The 24,189-nt window shown below is 41.6% G+C and overlaps 1 protein-coding gene across 14 annotated transcripts in view; it reads left to right on the top strand.

Annotated features, from left to right (window-relative positions):
• tjp1b (tight junction protein 1b) overlaps positions 1–24,189 on the top strand; it is a 67,111-nt gene that overhangs the window by 27,370 nt on the left and 15,552 nt on the right. For 7 of the 14 annotated variants that reach the window (XM_058407715.1, XM_058407713.1, XM_058407718.1 and 4 more), the window contains exons 4-8: positions 16,664–16,720; positions 19,373–19,497; positions 22,393–22,495; positions 22,656–22,980; positions 23,177–23,283. In XM_058407715.1, coding sequence (XP_058263698.1) covers positions 16,664–16,720; positions 19,373–19,497; positions 22,393–22,495; positions 22,656–22,980; positions 23,177–23,283 — 717 coding nt within the window. Of the gene's footprint in view, positions 1–110; positions 758–9,995; positions 10,128–16,663; positions 16,721–19,372; positions 19,498–22,392; positions 22,496–22,655; positions 22,981–23,176; positions 23,284–24,189 lie in introns of those variants that run through there. The other 7 variants (XM_058407716.1, XM_058407725.1, XM_058407724.1 and 4 more) reach the window with 3 other exon arrangements.

The following is a 24,189-nucleotide window of genomic DNA, read 5'->3' as shown; positions in this document are numbered from 1 at the left end:
CTCTCGTGCGCTAGCCCGGACTGAATCATTTCTCCCAGTCGGTGGTGCGGCATCACATTTTCAGACCGATCTCTTTATTCATTCTGTTCATGTGGGCAGGGGAAGCTGAACCTGGATCTGCAGTTCGTGTTAATATCGGGAATACGTCATTGTCCATAGATAGGTTTTACAGTAAGGCGACGTGCTTTGCGCTTTTGATTTTGGTCCCCCCCAACACACACACACTCCCCTCCCCTGGAGTACGGAATGGACTTTCCCAGACAGACATGTCACGGCTGTTGCTCGGAGTCGACGCTATCCTGTGTGTCTGCCATTGCAGTTCAGCACTAAAGAGTCGGAGGACGTTGGAGCGCCTCTTGTCGCGTGTGTAAGAGGATATTTCAGTCAGGAATATTTGAATACGTTGGCTTGGACTCGTTGCTCTTTCCCTGGAAAAGGATTTACATTCCGTCAGTACTAGCGGACGCCGCTACCTATAGCGTATTTGCTCCGCTCCGCTCCAGAACAGCTCACCGGGAACTTTGGACTGTTACACCGCGGCTGACATGTTGCTCACCGGCCACAGAGGGCGGCTGAGTTATAAACTCTAGCCCGGCGCTGCGGCACCTCTGGCCGGGGGAAAAGCAAACGGTTCGTTTTTTTTATTGTTGTTTTTCTCTAAACAAGCAAAACGTAGCCCGTCTTGTTTTAAAGGCTACACCAACTTCGAGGAGCTGAAGGAAGGAACAAAATGTCTGCCAGGGCTGCTTCTAATAAGGTAACGTTCTATTTTGCTTTAAGCTTTTTAATATCGACCTTTATTTACAACGTAAACGTTGCATTATCACTATCGCTAACGTGACAAGAGCTTTCCGTCGATCGCAAAATAAAGCATGAAATAAACGGCATCTCATGAGCAGCAGTTAGCCGGCTGCCTCCTCCTCCTCCGACTAAGGTCATGTGTTTACTAAACGCCGGTGTGCTGTATAGCTAGCACTAACGTTAGCTAACTAGGATTAATAATGTAACACAGATAATAATATACCTATCTATATATTTATACATACATACAACCGAATAGTCTTGCTAACGTTAATGTATCTTGAGGCACGCGTCATCCTCGGTCAGTGATAATCTAGCTAGCTAACGTTATTTGACGCTCCTCACCTCAGTGGGGTTTTAAATAACGTAACGTTGTGATTTGTTTTTAGCTTTCGGTCACTCTGAGGTAGTTTAAACAAGTGTACTATTTAAAATATGGACACGAGTTGATCTTGATATTTATCTACACAAATTGTGTTGTTGAGTACACGAAGGAAAAAGTTTATAACATTCATTTCTATAACAAGGACACATTCTTCACAGTCATGCTCGAGACTTAACCAAAACTAGTGTTTCATTAAAAAAAACCAACAACTTTGAGTAAATATGTAGCTAGTCGCCAAGGTAAAAAAAAAAGAAAAAAAAAAAGATTGTAGTTGTTTTCTAAATAATGACCTGTGGGTTATTTGTGGCTTTTTTTTTTTTGCTGTCAGTTTTAAGCAGGTAGAAAGTGTTTTGAAGTGAGGATCTCCTCCTGCTATGAAACGCAGTGGTGTTTAACATGGGCGTGTTTCTGTTTCGGGTGAAACTCCGGTTCAGGAAAGCTGAAAGTGTCTGACCTGTCCTTCCTCTCTGTCATCCAGAGTGTGTGTCATACTCTAAAGACTGTATTTCGGTTTCTGTTTGTTTTTAATCACCCAATATCCTATGTATATTAATGAAACTTGATACTCCTGACTCGTTTACGTCTAAATTACTCCCGATTCGTTTACGTCTAAGTGACTCGTGACTCGTTTACGGCCAGGTGACTCAGTCCAGGTGACTCATAGAGCCTGTTTACATGTATTATATTTAATCTGCATAATTGTGAAACTTGAGCTGCATTCATTTTGATTGCTCATGTACATAAACTATATTGCCAAAAGTTTTGGGCCACGCCTTCAAATCATTGAATTCAGGGGTTGGGCTCGGCCACTTAGCTCCAGTGAAAGAAACTCTTAATGCTTCAGCTTCATACCAAGACATTCTGGACAATTTCTCGCTCCCAACTTTCAAACACCTTTGGGATGTATTAGAGCGGAGACTGTGAGCCAGGCTTTCTTGTCATCACAAAATCAGTGCCTGACCTCACAAATGCGCTCTTCTAGAGGAATGGTCAAAAATTCCATAAACACACTCCTAAACCTTGTGGAAAGGGTTCCTATAAGAGTTGAAGCTGTTATAGCTAAAAAAGGGCGGGACAACTCCATATTACATTCATGTGCATGTAAAGGCAGACGTCCCAAAACCTTTTGCAATATAGTGTATGTCCTAAGCAATCGTTTTAACCGAAGCAGCCATTCCTCCATATGTTGAGTAATTCCTGTGATCCTGTTCAAATCACCTTTCTGTCAGCAGAAGTGTCTGAAAACATTGTTGTGTATTTGCAATTTATGTAGGTTGTTAAGTGTTTGCATTAGGACCCTCACGGTACGGTACTCGGTATTTGGGATTCGGTACGGAAATGCTTCCAAACCTTTGAGCGATACAATTGAGGAGCATCCACAGTTTTGATTTCATTCCCACTAAAACCTTCCTTCATAGTGTGCGAAGCCATTTGGGCCGGCCATTTGTAAACAATAAAAAAAAAAAAAACGCCGCATTTCATCGGCTACCCACGTGGCCAGGTACGTTCTTTCAAACGTGGTCGCTGTTCCAACCGAATCGTTCTCAGTACACACCATAAATACGGATCCATGTACCCCGGGAACTGTACCGGGAAACGAAATAGTGTGGTACTGCGGTACGGTACAGGGACACAACAGTTACACATATTAAACTTAGACTAGCATACACACAGTCATGCTGATGTGAGGATTATAAATACATCTACAGATGGTGCTGTGTATTGCATATTCTATTGTTTTTTTAATTATTATTATTATTATTTATTTTGCAGTTAGGGTGAACAAATGATGATGATTGTATTAGTTAAGTGTGAGCTCCAATCTGATGACCCCTTCCTGTTCCAACATGACTGCACACCAGTGCACAAATCAAGCTCCATAAAGACATGGATGAGTGAGTTTGGTGTGGAGGAACTTGACTGGCCTGAACAGAGTCCTGACCTCAACCCCATATAACATCTTTGGGATGAATTAAAGCGGAGACTGCAAGTCAGGCCTTCTCATCCAACATCAGTGCCTGATCTCACAAATGCGCTTCTAGAGGAATGGTCAAAAATTCCCATAAACACACTCCTAAACCTTGTGGAAAGCCTTCCCAGAAGAGTTGAAGCTGTTATAGCTGCAAAGGGTTGGACAACTCCATATTACATTCATGTACATGTAAAGGCAGACGTCCCAAAACTTTTGGCAATATAGCGTAGTTGTCTGCTGGCCAACCCTGAATAATAATAATATTTAAAAAAGCCTGGGACAAAAATCTGTTTTCTCAAAATAAGTATTCAACCATATCTTTGCATGTGTTTGAGCTGAATGAGTTAATCTCTCCTTTATACATGGTGAGAGTGAAGGGCTGGGAGAATAGAAATGACCCCCACTATGCATAATCTCCTCAAAAATGTGAGTATCGATGTGGTCAGGAGATTAGGGGGGGGGGAAGGCAAACGTTTGCTGTTTTATTTTCTATCTACTCACCAGTCTGGGAAACATTCTCTCCTAATATCATTTGAGTCTATATCTGTTTCAGTTACATAATTTGCTCTGAAAAAGAAGTGATTTATTTTAACACTGTAAACAGTCATTTTAGTAATGGCTATTAAATAAACTGTGCATCAGAACACATCAGTATTTTCAAAGCTCTATTTTAACAGTTAAAAGGAACAAAATAGCATTTTTTTTTAATGTTAATAAGATAATCAGTTGTTTTCTCTTTCTCTTTGTTTACCAGTTCAGGATTTTTAGAAGAATTTCTGAGTCTTTGCACATAGCGCTTAATTCTGACAGTCTAATCTCGGAGCATTGTACGATTCCTCGGCACAATCTCAGAGCGGAATGAAAATCCGATGAAATGGATGTGCTGAGACATGAGATCCCAAAATAGAGCCGTCATAGAGTGTTTTCAGTGATGCTGCTGCTGCTGCTGCTGCTCTGGGCTCAGTGCCTCCAGTGAAGCAAGAACACATGCAGTGGTTTATAAAACACTTAAATGGGCTCTAGAGAACATGATGAGGATAAGAACGATGGGGTTCTTATTCGCCCATCTATTGTTTCTTCCTTTATGAAACAGTTTGAGTTTAGAGATGATTACAGAGGCCACTGAAGCGTGTGTACATTTAAGGAACTGTGTGTTCGATACAGATGCACTATATCGCCAAAAGTTTTGGGACATCTGCCTTTACATGCACATGAATGTAATATGGAGTTGTCCTGCCCTTTGCAGCTATAACAGCTTCAACTCTTCTGGGAAGGCTTTCCACAAGGTTTAGGAGTGTGTTTATGGGAATTTTTGACCATTCTTCTCTAGAAGCACATTTGTGAGATCAAGCACTGATGTTGGCTCGCCGGCTCACCCCTGAAAAACAACACCCGAATTCAATGATTTGGAGGGGTGTTCCAAACCTTTTGGAGATCTAGCGTATGATGGTTTTAATGTGGCTGTGAAATGAAGATTTAATCAGTCCTTTCCTGTCAGCAGGATGGAATTTTTTTCTTTCATATTTTGTATTATAGTGTGTTTGTTTGTTTGTTTGTTTGTTTGTTTGTTTATTTATTTATTTATTTAGTTGAAAACCTGCCAAAGGTGTGCTGAATATGGGGAAATGTGATACTTGATGTAACTGTCGAAAATGGCAACATGCAAAACACAAAGGTATGCAAATGTCTGAGAGGGTTCAAACGCGCCCTGTCATCTTCGGGTACAACCATGACTAAAGTCATTTGCATTTTGAATATTTATGGATTGGCGCCGTCTACACAGCATCGGATTCAGATCTCTTTTGTTTTAAACTACGTTTCAGATAAGGACACGTGTATCCTGAGACTTTCTCAAACGTCTTTCTTGTTTGTCCTCATACAGTCAAATAGACATTCTGGTTCTTCAGAGAGGGTTAAACCACATACTAAGCATATGTGGTCATGCTTTTTTTTTCCTCTCAACTCCTCCTTGTTTCATGCACTCCCGTTTGTACTCTGACGTCAGGCTTTCCATGAAAGCAAGAAAGGAGGGAGTTGTGCTGACCGTACTAGTATGAAATGTAGGTCGTACATTCACCAGGGTGTGTTCCTCCTCCCACGTGCACAAACACCTCACGCCGATGACTTTTTTTGGGGGTCAAAGGTCACCAGTGACACGTGGCACTAATGAAGACTGACTGGTGTAGTATTACGTTCTGTAGGCCGTATGGTGCGGACACACGGTTTTACCTTTCAGATGGGGCACGTGGACCTACACACGTACACACAGACTTGTGATAATAGTGCTCAGGTTCATTTAAATAGCAGGTTTGAGGATCAGCTCCCAGTTTGCCAGCATTTCTTTTCCAGGTTTGTTGCTCAAGGAAAAGATATTCACTGTAGACTCTGCAGCACTCCTCCGGTCAGGGAGTTTTCTCTGCAGTTCACTGTTTTTTGGCTGTCAGTTTTACACACAGTGGACTGAATTCCCTGTACATTTTGTAGAAAAAAAAATTGTTAGAGATCAGGTATAACATTGTGAGCAGTGACCGGTGAAGTGAATAAGAGTGATCTCCTCATCATGGCACCTGTTAGTGGGTGGGATATATTAGGCAGCAAGTCAACATTTTGTCCTCAAAGTTGATGTGTTAGAAGCAGGAAAAATGGACAAGTGTAAGGATTCGAAGGGCCAAATTTTGATGGCTAGACCACTGGATCTCCAAAACTGCAGCTCTTGTGGTGGTGTTCCCGGTCTGCAGTGGTCAGTATCTATCAGAACAGGTCCAGAGGAACCGGAATCATGGGTGGCCAAGGCTCATTGATGCGCGTGAGGAGTGAAGGCTGGCCCGTGTGATCCGATCCAACAGACGAGCTACTGTTGCTCAAATTGCTGTAGAAGTTAATGCTGGTTCTGATAGAAAGGTGTCAGAATACACAGTGCAGGACGGGTCAGGGCTGTTTTGGCAGCAAAAGGGGGACCGGCACAATATTAGGTAGGTGGTCATAATGTTATGATTGGTCGGTGTAAGCGCTTTCTCTTTTGCAATGCTTTTCAATTTTTTTTGGGTTCCCAGTAGCGCCATTTTAAATGGTGCCGTCTGAAAAAAATGAGACTTTTCTTCTTTTCATTTTTGTTTAGTTGACTGTAGCGATGGACCAGAAATGAGTTGTGAGCTACAGTTCAGTTGGTGGAAATTGTTGTGGAGTTGGAATAAATTAAGACTGGATGTGCAAACAAAATGGAGAACTTGCTGAAAATGCTCTTGCTTTGACTCTTTCTAGTGGATAATGATAATAATGCCATTATTCATTCATTCAGTTTCAGTAACCATCAGGGTTGCAGTGCTGACCAGTATCCTGGTTAGATTTGTAGTGGATCAAGGGAAATTGTTCAAAATGTTTTGGTAAGCTGAAGCATTGAGAGTTTCTTTCACTGGAACTAAGGGGCCAAGCCCAACCTCTGATTTGGAGGGGTGTCCAAAAACGTTGCAATCTAGTGTATATAGATAGGGTGGATTTTATATACAGACATGCTTTCTTCATAATGTTTCATTTTAGTAGCAATAAAAATGACCTACGGATAGTCTGGATTTATGAACGTATCTTAATTGATGACTTTTCGGTTTAAGCAGTAAAAAGTAGGAAAACATTTATTAGTAGTAGTGATTTTTTTTTTCTTCTTCTTCTTCTATGAAGCACCTCCAGCCTACCACATCTTCCATAGTGTTATCAGTGCACTATCAGTGCTCATTACATACTCTGTAGCATACTGGTGTAAGAACACCTACATAGTGCTTTGTTTGAAACTCACGCTGCAGATGCACGTCTATGCGGAGTGTATTTTTACATGATCAAACCCTGCGCTCGCTCCTCTTTATTTTCATGAATATTAAAACATCACCACACTTGACTTTGTGTGCTGTCACTGCAGTCTAACCAACTGGTTCCCTCTTGACTTCTTTATTTAGTAAACAAGAGATGGAGCCCGGCTTTGTCATAGACATGCGTTTCAATGTAATAAAAACCTAAAGGCTTTCTCCAGGCTAAAGAAAAATCAATTAGCGTTGTATTCAGTATTATTATTATTAATTAAATGATTAGGTGCATAAAAGAAGTCATTGATTAATCGAACACTTGTGCCTGTCACTAGCCAAAGCAGTGTCTGTATTTGGCACATATACATTAGTGCATTGTGAAATTCTTTCTTCGCATATCCCATCCTTGGGGGTTGGGGTCAGAGTGCAGGGTCAGTCATGATGCAGTGCCCCTGTAGCAGGGTGGATTGGGGGCCTTGCTCAAGAGCCCAACGGTGGCAGTTTGAACCCCAATCTTCCGGTCAACAACCCAGAGCCTTAACCGCTTTAGCCACCACTGCCCCATGAGCCACCCCAACATGATGTGACGTATCGGATGATAACGAGGGCTTGAGAATGCAAGTTAGATTTCGTGTCCTGATTCAAGTCTGTTTCCTTTCATCTTCTATCTACGAGATGAGAAACCTTTTCTACGCTGTGTATACAGATGTGAACAGGAAATCCGAAGATCGATCATTAATCTCTCTTACTGAAATGAGATCCTTGCTGTCTATATATCAATGGAGGTACCCTTTTGTCAGCTCATACATCACTGAGAGTAATGTGTGTATGTGGGGCGAAAGAGAGATTTTGCATGTAATGTTGCTCATCAGCACATCTCCACTGAGCTCAGTGAAGTGTACAGGTGACTGAGAAAAGATGCTTTTTCTTCCTTTCCTCAGGTGCTATGTTATATCTTCTCGTTCGTAAGACGTCTAATTCGATTAAAACCAAATTAATTGTTTTACCTGATTAGCGTTATAATTTCTCAAATAAAATTTCTGCGCCGGGGCTTTAACAGGCGGCATTTACCCGCCTCCCTGTGCGTGACAGTTAAGGGGCTCATTATGTACGTCCTTGAAGCTTCACTCAACAGGGTGTTTACAGGCCCTACAAAATAAATCACAAGCACACAGGATCTGGTCAGCTCTAAACCTACCTCAAAGCATTTTTTTAGTTTCGGTCATGGTTTTTGTGTCTTGCAATGCTGTAAGGTTTTCTAGCACGCCGGAACAAAAGAATCACAGTCATGCATGTTTATCAGGTTTTACCTGCAGTGTGTGAGTAATGCCATCCCTGGTTATAGCTATAGAGGCAGAAGTGAAGTGGTCCTTCCTGTTCCTCTGGATTCTTTCTCAGGGGATCACGGAGTGCATCAATAAGCTACTGTATTAGTAATGCTGTTTAACAAAACTATTTCTAAAAGTGTGGAAAGAATTTGTCACTGCACAGATACAAGCACATTACTGCTGGATTTTAAAAGATTCTGCAGGGAGCCAAGGTTAATGTATTGCGTTACATTAGCCGAACTAAACTTAGACATCCTCCAATCTCATGGCAAGCCTTGATCAATAGTGTGACGTGATTTCTAGTGCGACAAGGACCAGAGTTCTGGTCATCCACGTTGACCTCTGTGACCTTCACGAATATATTAATGTGATTTCAAGCCTCATCATATGTGCTCCGCATCCTCTCTGTATCCGACCGTACCTCTACGCAATGCATATCTGCTCTTTAGGGTAGCGTAGCATCAGCAGCTTTGGGCTATTTATAGACTTTCGATCTATAGAACAGCAGCTTGACACATTTCCTCCATATTTTTTTCTAAAGGGATTTTACAAATCCCCGTCTCTGCTCTCAGCAAAGGCTGACTTTTTGCCTTCCCGCTTCACGTGTTTGCAGATAAACGCGGATATACTGGACGCTCTTTACATGTTTACACAATTGTTCACATTCTATAGCGCTTTGTTTGCTTATTACTCTGGCTGTGGGCCATGTTCACGTTTGCTCTGTGTCAGCATAGCTTCACTATAGAGTGTCAGGAAAAGAAAACATGCGTGGAATCTGTCACCACTCCCAGCCGGGGTATTGACACACATTCCACGATGACCGTGTGCCAGAAAGCTTGTGTGTGTTTGTGTATCCGGTGTAACTCAGACCCCCTTTCTGTCTCTCCAAACGTCTACACCTCTGAGAGAATGATGATCTGTATGATCTACAGCAGCTATCAGACTACTTATCCCAGCTGGTTCACCTGTATGTAAAACATCTAAAAGGACTCTTGCTGTTTGTGCGTCTGTGCACGAGAGCCCGAGCAAGCCACCTTGGCACAAGTTCTAAAGAAAACCATGCTGTGTTAGCCTCGCTATGCAGCATATTGGACTTGTACGCCAACGGAGATCGCGACCGGGTGTGATATGCAAATGTCACTGCTTCCAAATCAGCGACATTGACGCATTTCATGACGTCCTGTTGTCCTTTTAATTCAGATCAAATCATTACAACAACAGTTTTATGATCCGGACATATTTATCTATCTTCATGCGGCCACTCGGAGGAATTCTCCGGCGCCGCTAGGGACAATGTCCACTATTGCTGAGTGTAACAGGAACTCGGTCGCTCATGGCGCTCTAAGGGTTAAGGCCAATACAGCACTTTACACTGCAGATGGATCTGTGCTCCTACTGAACAGAGGAGCTCTACAGTGTAGCACAACTGCAGCTCCCCTCCCTCTATGCACACTCCAGAACGTTGCCAGGCCACTGGGATTTATTTGTGTGTGTGTGTGTGTGTGAGAGAGAGAGAGAGAGAGACAGAGAGAGAGAGAAAAAGACAGACAGGAAGAAAGACTGAGAGAGGGGAGAAAGAGACTAAACAAGAGATGGGGATAGATTTTTAAAAATATATACATGCCAAGGAGAGAAGATGGAAGAACAGAGTGGAGCTTTTTTGAGTTGCGATCAAATGTGGGATTAAATTGTTTTTTTCTTACTTTGTTCGAAAGCGCATTGAGTACTCGGTCTCCTGCGGAAGATGAAGCCGGTGTCGGTGGACACTTAAGCCTGCAGTATCTGAAGGTGTGTGGGAGTTTGGAGGTAGAGGTGATGAGTCTTCTGTGCTGATGAGCCAAACTGCTGTAAGTAGACAGTTCAGACAAAACTGTTGCTCTCTATGTTCATTCTAATTTCCTCAGCAGAAAATGCAGTTTGGTTAGATTCCATGCAATTCCTAGTGTGTGTACGCTGTATGTTCATGTGGACCTGTTGTCTAGCATCGTATGGCAATGTTTTGTCTTGATGCTAAACTACAAACGTACTGTCTATAACAATAATTTTTAAAGAAAAAATGCGTACATGGACACGTATGTGCACTCAATGTCACAGTATCCTCTCGGGCGCCATTCTTCCTGTATCATGTTATGACCTCTACTGTCAGTGTATGCTCCCTAGCTAGTGGACATTTAACATACATCAGCAGGGTGACACCCGTTTTATTTTTTTAATTTGTTTCTAACATTAATCATGGCACGATTTTTCTTGGGTGTGTGTGTGTGAGAAGGAGACAGACCTGCTTGTTTGTACTCTATTCAGCAGGTCAGCTCTGTTTTTTTTTTTTTACTTACTATAGCTGCACTTTCTGTTATGATTGATCAACTTATCTGTAGAACATCTGACCACTGAAAGCTTGATTGAAGATGCCTCATCTCATGGTGACATAGTTATTTGGCATCTGAAGTCATTAATTCTCCTCTAGGCTGAGAGTAAAACCTCGTTCTGCTGCTAGGCTCCGTTAAAAGTAGGGCACTTGTTCACTCTCCTTTGTACGTGAATTGGTAGAATTTGACATGGACAAGCAGTGCAGGTAAAAAAATAAATAAATAAAATAAAGGGCTGGTCACAGTTCTTTAAATGCTGCTGGTTCAGAAAAAAGAATCTGACCTGCCTGGCTAACTCCTTTTTATTGTTTGGACTTGTGTTTGTCTTGTGTTTGTCAAGTTATTATTTTAGACCAACTATTTGTGTCTCATTATGCCAAAATAATGTCATCAGCGCACACAATATTACCTGGTAACCTGGTAATGACCACACCTTTTACGGTCATTGACAATTTTTCACGATGTGTGATTGAGATGAGTCCACACCTACAGCTCAGCAAGGGTTAATAGATAAGGAGCTTATCCTCACAATGTTCCTCATCATTATTACGGAACATTACTGTATCTCACCGCAGTGACCCCTACGTAACAAACACTCTTGCATTCACAAACACACAGAAAACCGTCTAAAGATGTCTCTAAATGATGGTAATGCATGTCTTCGACTACTCCGAGTCACGTCTCGAGATCACATTTTGACAAGCGGCCAAGATCCATACTTAAGTGCATTTGTTATTATAACGATGGGGAAATACTGTGATAATTGAAGAGCATTTAATAATAAAAGCCAAGATTGTATAGGCTGTATATGGTGTAAAGGTGTGCTGATATTAAAACCCACATGAAATTAAACAAGACACTCTCTCTCTATATCTCTTGTTTTGAATTTTGGAGATTTTAATCATATCTGAATTCTTCAGAAACAATGCAGATTACAATGCAATACAGTATTTGCAGCTGTGTGTGTGTGTGTGTGTGTGGTGAAAGCTTGTGTCTTGATATAGTTTTATTTCACTGTCTAAACAGCAATCTTTCCCCACGGGAAGTCTAATACTCTTGCTACCCCATTAGGCTTACCGCAGGGGAGAGGGGAAAATATGCTGTGGGACAGTACCAATCTCAGGCCAAGCGCTTGGAAACCATTCTAGGATACAGAACATAACTAAACATGTCACGGTGGGGAATATAGTGTAGGGAGAAATCTACACCCTTTAAAACCTACAGATACATTATTTACCCGTTCGGCTAAACCACAGCTGAGTTTCTCTGGACTCGACAGAAATGCATATACACTGATCAGCCATAACATTATGACCTCTGGCAGGTGAGGTGAATAAGACTGATGATCTCCTCATCATGGCACCTGTTAGTGGGTGGGATATATTAGGCAGCAAGTGAAGATTTTGTCCTCAAAGTTGATGTGTTAGAAGCAGGAAAAATGGACAAGCATAAGGATTTGAGCGAGTTTGACGAAGGCCCAAATTGTGATGGCTAGACCACTGGATCACAGCATCTCCAAATCTGCAGCTGTTGTGGGGTGTTCCCGGTCTGCAGTGGTCAGTATCTATCGGAAGTGGTGAACCAAGGCCCGTGTGATCCGATCCAACAGACGAGCTACTGCTGCTCAAATTGCTGAAAAAGTTAATGCTGGTTCTGATAGAAAGGTGTCAGAATACACAGTACAGGACGGGTCAGATACCTAATCAAATCATGGCCCACAAGCCAATTTTCTTTACAAGGCACTTTATATTTTCTTATGCATCCATGTGTGATAGATATGAGCGTTTAGCACCCTGCTTATTTTAATTTAGTGCAAACAGTGTTGTCTTTTTAAGTAATATGGGTTCCTAATACCATTAATGACTGGTTAATGGTTATAGAAAAAAAGACATCCTTTTGTAGTGGTAATTTTTGGATCTTCATCTTTTGGTTAGCCTATGTCCACTGTAGCCTCAGACTCCTTGGCTGATAGGATGTGGTCTAGGTTCATCTAATTTAAGCTTCCTAGATGAACGTCTGTAAACCAGTGTAGTAAAATGTACTTATTTGCATTACCATGTCCTTCCTGTCAGCACTGAACATTCTGATTGCTTGCACATGGTTTAATTCAATTCACATTTATTTGTATAGCACCTTTAACAGTGGACATCAGCTTTACATGAATCTAACAATATAAATGAGAAAGTTTACACTGAATGAGGAGGTGCACATAATAGGGTGTTCCTATAAATTGACCAGGGAGTGTGTATATATCTCAGTGACACACAAGTAGTAATATGCTGACGTGATAACTCTCCCATCCCATCTGCTTTGTTCTTATTGATGAGCTGATTTGGACAGCTGCCTTTTTTAGGGAGTGTTTGGCCCCAGCCTCTCGTTAGAGCTGCACTCAGCTGTCTGATCCATCTGTGTGTGGGCCCAAATGGCTCTGCTTCAGTCTCAGCCTACAGCCCCCTTAGTGGAGAGAGCTGTCAGCTGACACTTGTGCCAGGCTCCTTCCTACACTGTGGAGAACTCGATTGGCTTAGATTTACAGTAGCCTCACTAAATGTGCAACTAAAGCCTTCTGGTTTTCTGGAACTGTGGAAAACCAAAAGTGCAAGAGGGTGGCTTCCAGGGTTTTTTTTTTGTTTTTTTTTTAAAGATGTATTGACCGGTATGCTTATATCGGCCGTTTTTTGCTTGAGCTCTTTACGTTAAATGATGCCTACATTATTTTTTTTTACTCTCCAGAGTCCTGTTGTTTCGTATAAATTTCAAGTATCAACCACCAGACCTTAATTCAATCAATTAAATTACAATGTAATGACAGTGATTTACACTGATCAGGCATAACATTATGACCACCTGCCTAATGTTGTGTTGGTAGCTCATCTGTTGGATCGGACCACTACGTGCATCAGTGAGCCTTGGCCGTCCATGACCCTGTCTCCGGTTCACCACTGTTCCTTCCTTGGATCACTTTTGATAGATACTGACCGCTGCAGACCAGGAACACCCTGCAAGATCTGCAGTTTTGGAGATGCTCTGATCCAGTGGTCTAGCCATCACAATTTAGCCCTTCGTCAAACTCGCTCAAATCCTTACACTTGTACATTTTTCCTGCTTCTAACACATCACAGGACAAAATGTTCACTTGCTGCCTAATATATCCCACCCACTAACAGGTGCCATGATGAGGAGATCATCAGTCTTATTCACCTCACCTCTCACTGCTCAGAATGTTATGCCTGATCAGTGTATGTTCTTGGTCAAGAGAAAAAGTATTATCCAGTGACCCTTGAGTTTTATGGGGAATGTTTTCTTGGCACATCTTAGACCCTTTAATAAAAAACAGTCATCTACTAATGGCTACTTCCAGTATGATGATGCTCCATATCTCAAAGGAAAAATCAGCTCAGACTGGTTTCATGAACATGACGATGAGTTCATTGTTTTTCCGTGGCTTCCCAGTCACCAGATCTGAATCCAGTAGAACACCTTTGGGGTGTGGTAGAACATGAGAATGGAGTTTGCAGCATGAAAAAATCCACAGGAACTGTATTATGCAATCCTGTCAGCATGGACCAGAATCTGTGAGCGGTGGTAGCTCAAGTGGTTAAGGCTCTGGGTCATTGACCAGAAGCTGCCACCATTGGGCCCTTGAGCAAGGCCCTCAACCCACCCTGCTGTAGGGGCGCTGTATCATGGCTGACCCTGCGTTCTGACCCCAACACCCAAAGATGGGATATGTGAAGAAAGAATTTTACTGTGCAGTTATGTATATGTGACAAATACAAATGTGTTTATAATAGACTTGTTAAAGACTATATGTATAACACACAAGAAATTTGGCCATTCTACCTACATCTGCATTCAAAAGTTATAGCTTGTTCTTTATTACAGGCCATGGTCATGAACAAATCTATATAGATGAAGATATTAGTGAAATTAATATAGTAGTGTTGTAGTGTATATGTAGTTGTCTCCTCATTCAGTACATTTCCCGCACATCTAGCTTCCCACGATTTTTCACCTGATGTTAAATTAGAGTTTTGTTTTTAATTAATACTCCATTTCTGATGCTTCATTATGCTTTAATGGTCCCTAGAATGAGCTCATTTGGCCATGGTACTCACCTCACAGGAAATGGCAGCTGACACACACACAGAGAGAGAGAGAGAGACAGAGAGAGAGAGACAGAGAGAGAGAGACAGAGAGAGAGAGACAGAGAGAGAGAGACAGAGAGAGAGAGACAGAGAGAGAGAGAGAGAGAGAGAGAGAGAGAGAGCAAGCCATGGATCATTTTGGAGGCATGCTTTCTTAGACACTTTGTTTAATAGGGACCATGAAATGTGCAAGTAAAATAACATTTAGTATTAGAATAATAAGAGCTCACAAGTGACTCAGGTTGGTGTCATGGCTGTGTCACAGCATCAGCCGCATGGGGAGACTAATGAGCATACTCGGCCCAGCTCTGGGGGTGGGAAGGTTGGCATTCCTTTCTCCCCTGACACTTGGAGAATCCTTGGCCAGTCGTGGGAGTCTGTTAGCTCTTTTTGTATACCGAATAACTTAGCTGGCGCTTAAAGATGCAGTTGTGGTTGACCTCGACATTCTCAGACGAAGTTTGCGTCTTCACTGTCCGCCAGCAAAGTGTAACTGCATGCTGTACAGCAGTCACCACAAGTGTAAGGAAAGAAATTTGTGTTTAACCTGGCAAGGCCCGTTTACTTTTATCTATCGTACTTCATCGCCCACGTCCACTGGAGGCTGTTAAATTACAGTAAAGCTGTGCAGTCTTCTCCTGTTCTCCTGCCAGGGGTTTATTGGCGCCGTGTTGCAGAGATGGCAGAAAGAGACTGGCTAAGTGATTGTGTTTGGGTTAGAGGCGCAGAGGAACGGACTGCGGTGTGGAATGTCTGCCTGGCAGAACTGCCCACTGAATCCTCCCAACCCCACTGCTAAGATGAAGATCTGAAAGCTCATCTGTCAGAGAGATGCATGAGCTCTTGTCAGACCAGGTTCTTAGTTAAAGCGCTCTAACAGACCTGCATACATTCTCTTTGTTTATTTCAGCCCATTGTCCCAAGGTATGCCGCACTCAGCTTCCCCCTTCGAATCCTAGCTTGTTTAAACAATGCCAAAGGAAGACATTAAGGAAGTGTTTACTAAAGACTTCCTCTTTGATTATGGACTCATCCATGTGAATGTACAGCATGCTGAAGATTGCAAGGATATTGCATGTACACTGATTTGCATGTATATGGTAATCATTTGGTGAGAGACTGCGGTTTGCTTGGGCTAATCGAAATTTTACAAACATAGGTTTCAGTTGTCTCCTTGAATGTACTTCAAACGTGTGAAGATGAGATGAGGATGAGTGACGACTGTTCATAGATGTTTGTATGCGTGTGAGAAAGAGAAGGACGTTAAGTGCCACTTAATATGTGGATATCCTGCCAGGTGCAGTTTACAGACCTTGCTAAAACGACGCCAGCTCATCCTTTCTGCCTAGCCTTTAGTGGTGGGTTTGTTTAGGATTAATAAAGTATTGCTCTTTGCAGAGCATCTCATGCTAAAGTCTGTTGTGTTTATCACTTGTCTAAACAATAATCATCTTCAGCCTATTAAAGTTGGTTGATCCAAATGTACTATAACATTTTCAGGAAAGGATGCAAAAATAAATGGATAAATCAATGTTCACATACCTCATCCAAAAAAAGCTGTGCCTTTTGTTGTATACTCATTGCATAGACAGTTTAGTTGAGGTTTTTTTGCCATGCTATTCTTCCTTCCCATCACTGTGTAACACATCAAGGTCATTTAGGCTCTTGGGGAAATCATGTAGTCATGCGCCGGTTAATAGGAGCCCAAGGAAAACACAAACACTAGTTTAGAAACATTCAAATGCTGCGCTACTGCTGAGATTCCACTGTATTTTAGGAGCGTGATCCCCTCAGGGTGTGTAGGATGTTAATTTGGAAGTAAATCTCACAACTTACACTTTGCTTCTTCTCTCTCTTTTCCTAATGCAGAGTGCAGCGATGGAGGAGACAGTGATATGGGAGCAGCACACAGTAACTTTGCACAGGGTGGGTATTCTTTCTTTTTCTTTTTTGATATTCTGAAAGATCCAAGTGCTTATGTTTCACTGAACTATAATCTGGCCAGTTTATTAAATTATTCAAGGTCATTATAAAGCAGTATTTACACTATATTGCCAAACGTTTTGGAACACCCCTCTAAATCATTGAATACAGGTGTTGTTTTTCAGAGGTGCACAGAGTCCTGACCTCAACCCCATAGAACACCTTTGGGATGAGTTAAAGCGGAGACTGCAAGCCAACATCGGTACCTGACATCGCAAATGCACTTCTAGAGGAATGGTCAAAAATTCCCTTAAACACCTTGTGGAAAGCCTTCCCAGAAGAGTTGAAGCTGTTATAGCTGCAGAGGCCGGGACAACTCCATATTACATTCATGTGCATGTAAAGGCAGACGTCCCAATTTTGACCTGGCTCACAGTCTCCACTCTAATTCATCCCAAAGGTGTTCTATGGGGCTGAGGTCAGGACTCTGTGCAAGCCAGTCAAGTTCCTCCACACCAAACTCGCTCATCCATGTCTTTATGGACCTTACTCTGTGCACTGGTGTGCAATCATGTTGGAACAGGAAGGGGTCATCCCCAAACTGTTCCCACAAAGAGCATGAAATTGTCTAAAATGTCTTTGTATGAAGCTGAAACATTAAGAGTTCCTTTCACTGGAACTAAGTCCAACCTCTGGAAAACAACACCTGAAGCCAATGATTTGGAGGGGTGTCCCAATACTTTTGCCAATATAGTACATGTCTCTAATTGAGAGAATTATACTGTATAAAAGTAAGGCTTGTGCACTTTATCACTGGTAGCAATATTTTCTATTTCTAAGGCCTTCCTGTATCTCCGTTATCCTATAACCTATAATTTTTCTGTATCTCTTTGACCATCACCGCCTTTATTTTATCTTTGTCTTCCATTTTATCTCTTATCACTGTATCATTCAGACGCAGAAACACACTGGGTATTCTCTTCATTCATCTATTCTCTTTTCTCTGCTGCTCGCATTCTTTCTTCCTTTGTGATGTTGAATATTGTGGTGATATGAGCAGCGAGTAAGACTAAAGTATTTTTTAATGTCCGTCTGTTTACAAGACGGAACACAAAAATTAATGTTTTAGCTATTTTTGAGGTTTATTTTACAACAGACAACAATCTTCTGAAAAGAAATAACAAAAGTGCAAAATAAACACCTCAACATCAAGAACTCATCAACAGCTTACACAGAGGATCTCGAATGATCTGCTATTTATTACGTTCATGCTCTGCCTAATGTGTAGCCAATATAAGAAGTTATAATTAGTGTAGTGATAACAATTTGATTCGATTCACTTGGAGGAAAAAAAATGTTGTGGACGAACGGGCAGAAATACTGCATTTTGCTCTTTATGTATTACTTGAACAATGGTAAAAACTACTTTTATCACAGCATGACTACACTGACCTGTTAGATCCTCAAGAGCTCTTGGTTGCTGTTGTAGAAAGGACATTATCAACAGTTACATTATTTACTGTCCAGTGTCACCCAAATGAGGATGAGGTTCCCTTCTGAGCCTGGTTCCTCTCAAGGTTTCTTCCTCTCAGGGAGTTTTTCCTCACCACCGTCACCTCAGGCTACTCATAAGGGAGGAAATATTAACTTTGAACTTTATCATATCATATATTATTTTTTTCAGGTCTTTTGTAAAGCTTCTTTGAGACAATGTCCATTGTTAAAAGCAACTTGCATCTTCATCACAAAGATACACTTATATTGCCAAAAGTTTTGGGACGTCTGCCTTTACATGTACATGAATGTAATATGGAGTTGTCCCGCCCTTTGTAGCTATAACAGCTTCAATTCTTCTGGGAAGGCTTTCCACAAGGTTTAGGAGTGTGTTTATGGGAAATTTTGACCATTCCTCTAGAAGCGCATTTGTGAGGTCAGGCACTGATGTTGGATGAGAAGGCCTGGTTCGCAGTCTCCACTTTAATTCATCCCAAAGGTGTTCTATGGGGTTGAGGTCAGGACTCTGTGCAGGCCAGTCAAGTTCCTCCACACCAAACTCAGTCATCCATGTCTTTATGGACCTTGCTTTGTGCACTGGTGCCCAAAGTCATGTTGGAACAGGAAGGGGTCATCCCCAAACTGTTCCCACAAAGTTGGGAGCATGAAATTGTCCAAAATGTCTTGGTATGAAGCTGAAGCATTAAGAGTTCCTTTCACTGGAACTAAGGGGCCGAGCCCAACCCCTGAAAAACAACAACTAAATTCAGTGATTTTGGAGGGGTGTCCCAAAACCTTTGGCAATATAGTGTAGCTATACCTTCACTTTTTTGTTTACATTCATCTATTTTTAATAAAGCCAAATGGCTAAAAATATTTAGTCTGGAACATCACTTATATATCTTTTGCTCTCTGTTACTGTCCTAAACAACTCCTCCACTCACACGAGCATGACACTGTGTTTACACAGCCAGTTTGAGTGGCACCATCACTTCTTACTTTTCATTTCCTCACACTTTTCCATTATTTGTTCATTGTGGAAGTGAATGATGCTGTGATAATGATAAATACCTGCTTAAAAATGCAGCCATTGTGAGGAAAAGTGGTCTCTGTCCAGCGTGTTCCCTTTCTACTCGTAACTATTCCGGCTCCTCTTTCCAGGCTCCAGGGTTCGGGTTTGGAATCGCCATCTCGGGCGGAAGAGACAACCCCCACTTCCAGAGTGGAGAGACATCTATAGTCATCTCTGACGTGCTGAAGGGAGGGCCAGCAGAGGGCCTGTTACAGTAAGACGCTGTTTTCTAGCTTATACATTATTCTTTTGTAAACCCGCACTACCTGTCAAACGTTATAGCGCACTAGACTCAATCGTCTTGACCACAGTTTAATAAAGGTTAACATATGGTCAAAGTGAACTTACTGTCCATGTGGCCGTGGACAATATCTTGAGGGTAAATAGTGCTTAGGTTATTTTGTTTAGGAAGAAAAGCTTCCTGAGTGAAGATCTTTCATGAAATTCTGAGTTTTTCTCTTCTTTTCAGTGCATAATTCCTTATGGTACTGCATTGTGTTAATGTCTGCATTATTATTCTAATATAGAAAATCTCTTTTATGAGCATGTGTCCAGACTTTTGACCAATATTATTTCTCATATAACATGTACACTGATCAGGCATAACATTATGACCACATGCCTAATATTGTGTTGGTCCCCCTTTTGCTGACAAAACAGCCCTGACCCGTCCTGCACTGTGTATTCTGACACCTTTCTATCGGAACCAGAATTAACTTCTTCTTCAGCAGTTTGAGCAACAGTAGCTCGTCTGTTGGATCGGATCACACGGGCCAGCCTTCACTCCCCACGTGCATCAATGAGCCTTGGCCGCCTTTTGACAGATACTGACCACTGCAGACCGGGAACACCCCACAAGAGCTGCAGTTTTGGAGATGCTCTGATCCAGTGGTCTAACCATCACAATTTGTCCCTTCATCAAACTCGCTCAAATCCTTACGCTTGACCATTTTTCCTGCTTCTAACACATCAACTTTGAGGACAAAATGTTCACTTGCTGCCTAATATATCCCACCCACTAACAGGTGCCATGATGAGATCATTAGTCTTATTCACGTCACCGGTCATAATGTTATGCCTGATCGCTGTACTTAAGCCTGAATATAATCAGTTAAAGAAGAGACTTGCCCCCCAAAAAACAATGCTTGCTAATATAATACCATTTATACACCATTGCCCACACACAGATTTTAGACTAATGTCTGTTTTGCAGTAAGCATGTAATGATTTAAGACTTGTGTTTAACTCCTGCTTGGTACTTTACACTTAGCATACATGACAGACTTTTTTCTTTCAGGACATTTAGGAAAATTATTAGGCAAAAAAGTTGCATCACATCTGCACAGTAATTATAAACAAAGAAATCCCATTATTATATAGCAGTTAGATATTAGAAATGACAAAGATGCGATATCCGGTAAATGCTGGGTCTGATATCAGAGGGGAAAAAAGAATGAATCTAAGCTTAACACTGTAACAAATCCTGCCTGAAATATCACAAACTCGCTTGTAGCATAAAGCAACTTGAAGTAGGTCATGCAATAATAACCGAAGACACACAAGTTACCATTTTCAAATTGCTAGCCTGGGTACATGATTATGCTTCCAGGCTGTCAGTCTTTATTCATATGTGACCGTTTCTCTGGTGCAACAACCAGCGGAAAAGAAAACGCTTTCTCGAAACAAATGTTTTCATTCGGCATAATATGTTAAAATATACAGGTCTGATGCTCTTTATTACTGTGACCTCATTCCAGTCAGAAAAACACCACACATCCTCCACTATACTGTGAGGAGCATGTATATTTGATAAGGATGTGTTTATTTAATTTACTATAATTAAAGGCTTGATTTTTTTTTTTTCCCCCCTCATGTTTCCAGTGTAGGATTAATTGAATTGACCACAGAGACTTTTACCTTAACATTTTTAAACAAAATATACACCCAGGGTGCCGATAAGACTGGATCTGGCCTTAAATCTCCCACTAGCACTTTATACAGTCACTTAATAGTCAGACATACACTATTGCCAAAAGTTTTGGGACGTCTGCCTTTACATACACATGAATGTAATTTAGAGTTGTCCTGCCCTTTGCAGCTATAACAGCTTCAACTCTTCTGGGAAGGCTTTCCACAAGGTTTAGGAGTGTGTTTAAGGGAATTTTTCCCTTTTTTTTGACCATTTTTGGCCATTCCTCTCTAGAAGCGCATTTGTGAGGTCAGCCGCTGATGTTGGACGAGAAGTCCTGGCTCACAGTCTCCACTCTAATTCATCCCAAAGGTGTTCTATGGGGTTGAGGTCAGGACTCTGTGCAGGCCGGTCAAGTTCCTCCACACCAAACTCAGTCATCCATGTCTTTATGGACCTTGCTTTGTGCACTGGTGTGCAGTCATGTTGGAACAGGAAGGGGTCATCCCAAAACTGTTCCCACAAAGCATGAAATTGTCCAAAATGTCTTGGTATGAAGCTGAAGCATTAAGAGTTCCTTTTACTGGAACTAAGGGGCTGAGCCCAACCCCTGAAAAACAACACCTGAATTCAATGATTTGGAGGGGTGTCCCAAAACTTTTGGCAATATAGTGTATTAAGGGAGAATTTCAGCATGATATCTTTTATATGCAGTGAATCAGAACATGCCTCATGGCTGATATCTTGGCCACAGCGTGCTGATTTTTTTTTTTTATCGAGGGCACAGACATGTTACGTCAGAGACTTCTTTGGAAGAGGATATGGAGCATGACTGCATAAAATTTCCACTTCCCAGGAATCCATATAATTGTTCATTTCCCAAAAGTGGGTTTAATTCTCAGAGTTTCACAAGGACATACAGTACTTTTTTTGTTTGTTTATGTTTCGTAGCTCATATAGTTTCATCACTCAAGGAAAAATCAATAATATTTTAATGCTTAGAATTCATTTGTTTTCCATCTCACACTACTACCCTGTACCTGTAATCAGTTCTGTTTATGCTCCCAACCTGGAAGATCTCATGAGATTTAAAAATATGAAATTGGGCAAATCAGTTCCTGTAGTGCATGGCTAGCATTAGGCACTACTGCCTGTTATTTAGTTGAGCATAAATATTAATGTTCTGTAATGTCCTCACAGGGAGAATGACAGAGTCGTGATGGTTAACTCTGTCTCCATGGATAATGTGGAGCATGCATATGCGGTACAGCAGCTGCGGAAAAGTGGAAAGAACGCAAAAATAGTAAGTTTTTTGCATCTGTTTTCATGTATAGCTGGAAAGCTTCTGTTTTAACTTGTGCACTAATGCATGATATGAAAATGTCGAGCAAATGAAAGATAACTTGCAGAAAAAAATTATTATAACTTTGAAATTAGATATATTTTTTCTTTCTCCCTCTCAGACCATCAGACGAAAGCGGAAGGTTCAGGTCCCGTCGGGGCGTCACGGAGAGCGAGAAACAATGTCCGAGCACGACGAAGATGATGACAGCTATGAAGACGAGATCTACGAAGTGCGGAGTGGGCGGAGTGGGTATGGTGGAGGAGGGGCCAGCGGCCGACGCAGTGCTAGAGGCGATCGACAGGGCACGAGACGGGAGCGGGACAGAGAACGTAGCGCCTCTAGAGACCGGAGCCTGTCTCCACGCTCAGAGCGCCACTCTGTCTCTTCCAACCTGGCTTCCCGTCCAGCCAAGGTCACACTCGTCAAGTCTCGCAAGAATGAAGGTTGGTTACACAACGTCAGACTGACCATTAGCCCCTCTTTATTTATAGTTGAACTAAAATGTAGTGGTTTGGGCATCTAATTAAAGAATGTCAGTAGAGACTAACAAAAAGGAGTTGGCAAAAGAACAGATGAATGTTACTAAATAATGATACTAACATGGCGCGCATGTGTGTTCCTGCTTTTCACTCTTATAAGCAGAATATGGCCTTCGCCTGGCCAGCCACATCTTTGTGAAGGATATCTCTCCCGAGAGCCTGGCCGCCAGGGATGGCAACATCCAGGAAGGTGATGTGGTGCTGAAGGTGAGAGAGCATGACCGCTAGAAATGAGCAGTGTAGTAAAATACCCTTAGACAAGGATAGAAGTGACCCTTGAGCATGAGATGTTCAGTTTCAGTACATTTGCTGACATTAAGGATACATTTCGGTGCTTTTGCATAAAGTAAACAGTTATATCCTGTGTGCCAATTTGGTTTGCAAATACATATTTGTCAAGGTTACAGATGAAAGAAAAATAATGTAAGAAAGGTAAAAGTTGACTTTTAAGCCCAGATTTTAGAGCATTACATATGTTACCATCTTAGAGAGGATGTTTTTAGATGATTAGAGAGCCTAGTTTACTGGTCAGGGAGTTTTCAGAAGGGCCTACCGCTGGTTGTTCTTAGAACAGGTCAGAGCAATATCTTTGAAAAATTTCAGAAATAAGTTAAATAAAGCGACCTTGGTCTGCTGTTTATTTCTCACTGGGATTCTAGCTATTTTTAGTTTTGTTGTTGTTGTTTTTGATTACATTTTTCTGTTGTATAAGAGAACCATTATTAATATCTAAAGGACTTTTGGTTATCAGCTTGATTAAATGTGGGATTATTTATTCTTGGATTCAAACGTGTAATATTTGAAGTTCTCCTCGGATTCTGTCAGCTTCTGTTATGTGTGTTTGCTCAGAGGAAGGACTTTAGGCTTTGTTAAAAGGAGAAACACCCAAATGATGTGGGCCATCAAGAAGGTGTTTTTATGTGCTTGTTAATATTCAAGTGTTCAGGTGCCGCATGCCATAACCGCACTGCAACAAATGCGGCATGGGTATGACGGGTACACAGGAAGTGGTACATTCATTTCTGTTTATTACCCCTGTATATAACACAATGTTTGGGTTTTAATCAGTACCAGAATGCGTGCTGCTATGCATCAGTTTGCATTTTTGAGAAT

Source organism: Hemibagrus wyckioides, linkage group LG14, assembly GCF_019097595.1.
Source record: "Hemibagrus wyckioides isolate EC202008001 linkage group LG14, SWU_Hwy_1.0, whole genome shotgun sequence".
Classification (NCBI taxonomy): domain Eukaryota; kingdom Metazoa; phylum Chordata; class Actinopteri; order Siluriformes; family Bagridae; genus Hemibagrus; species Hemibagrus wyckioides.
This window is presented reverse-complemented; position numbering and strand designations above follow the sequence as displayed.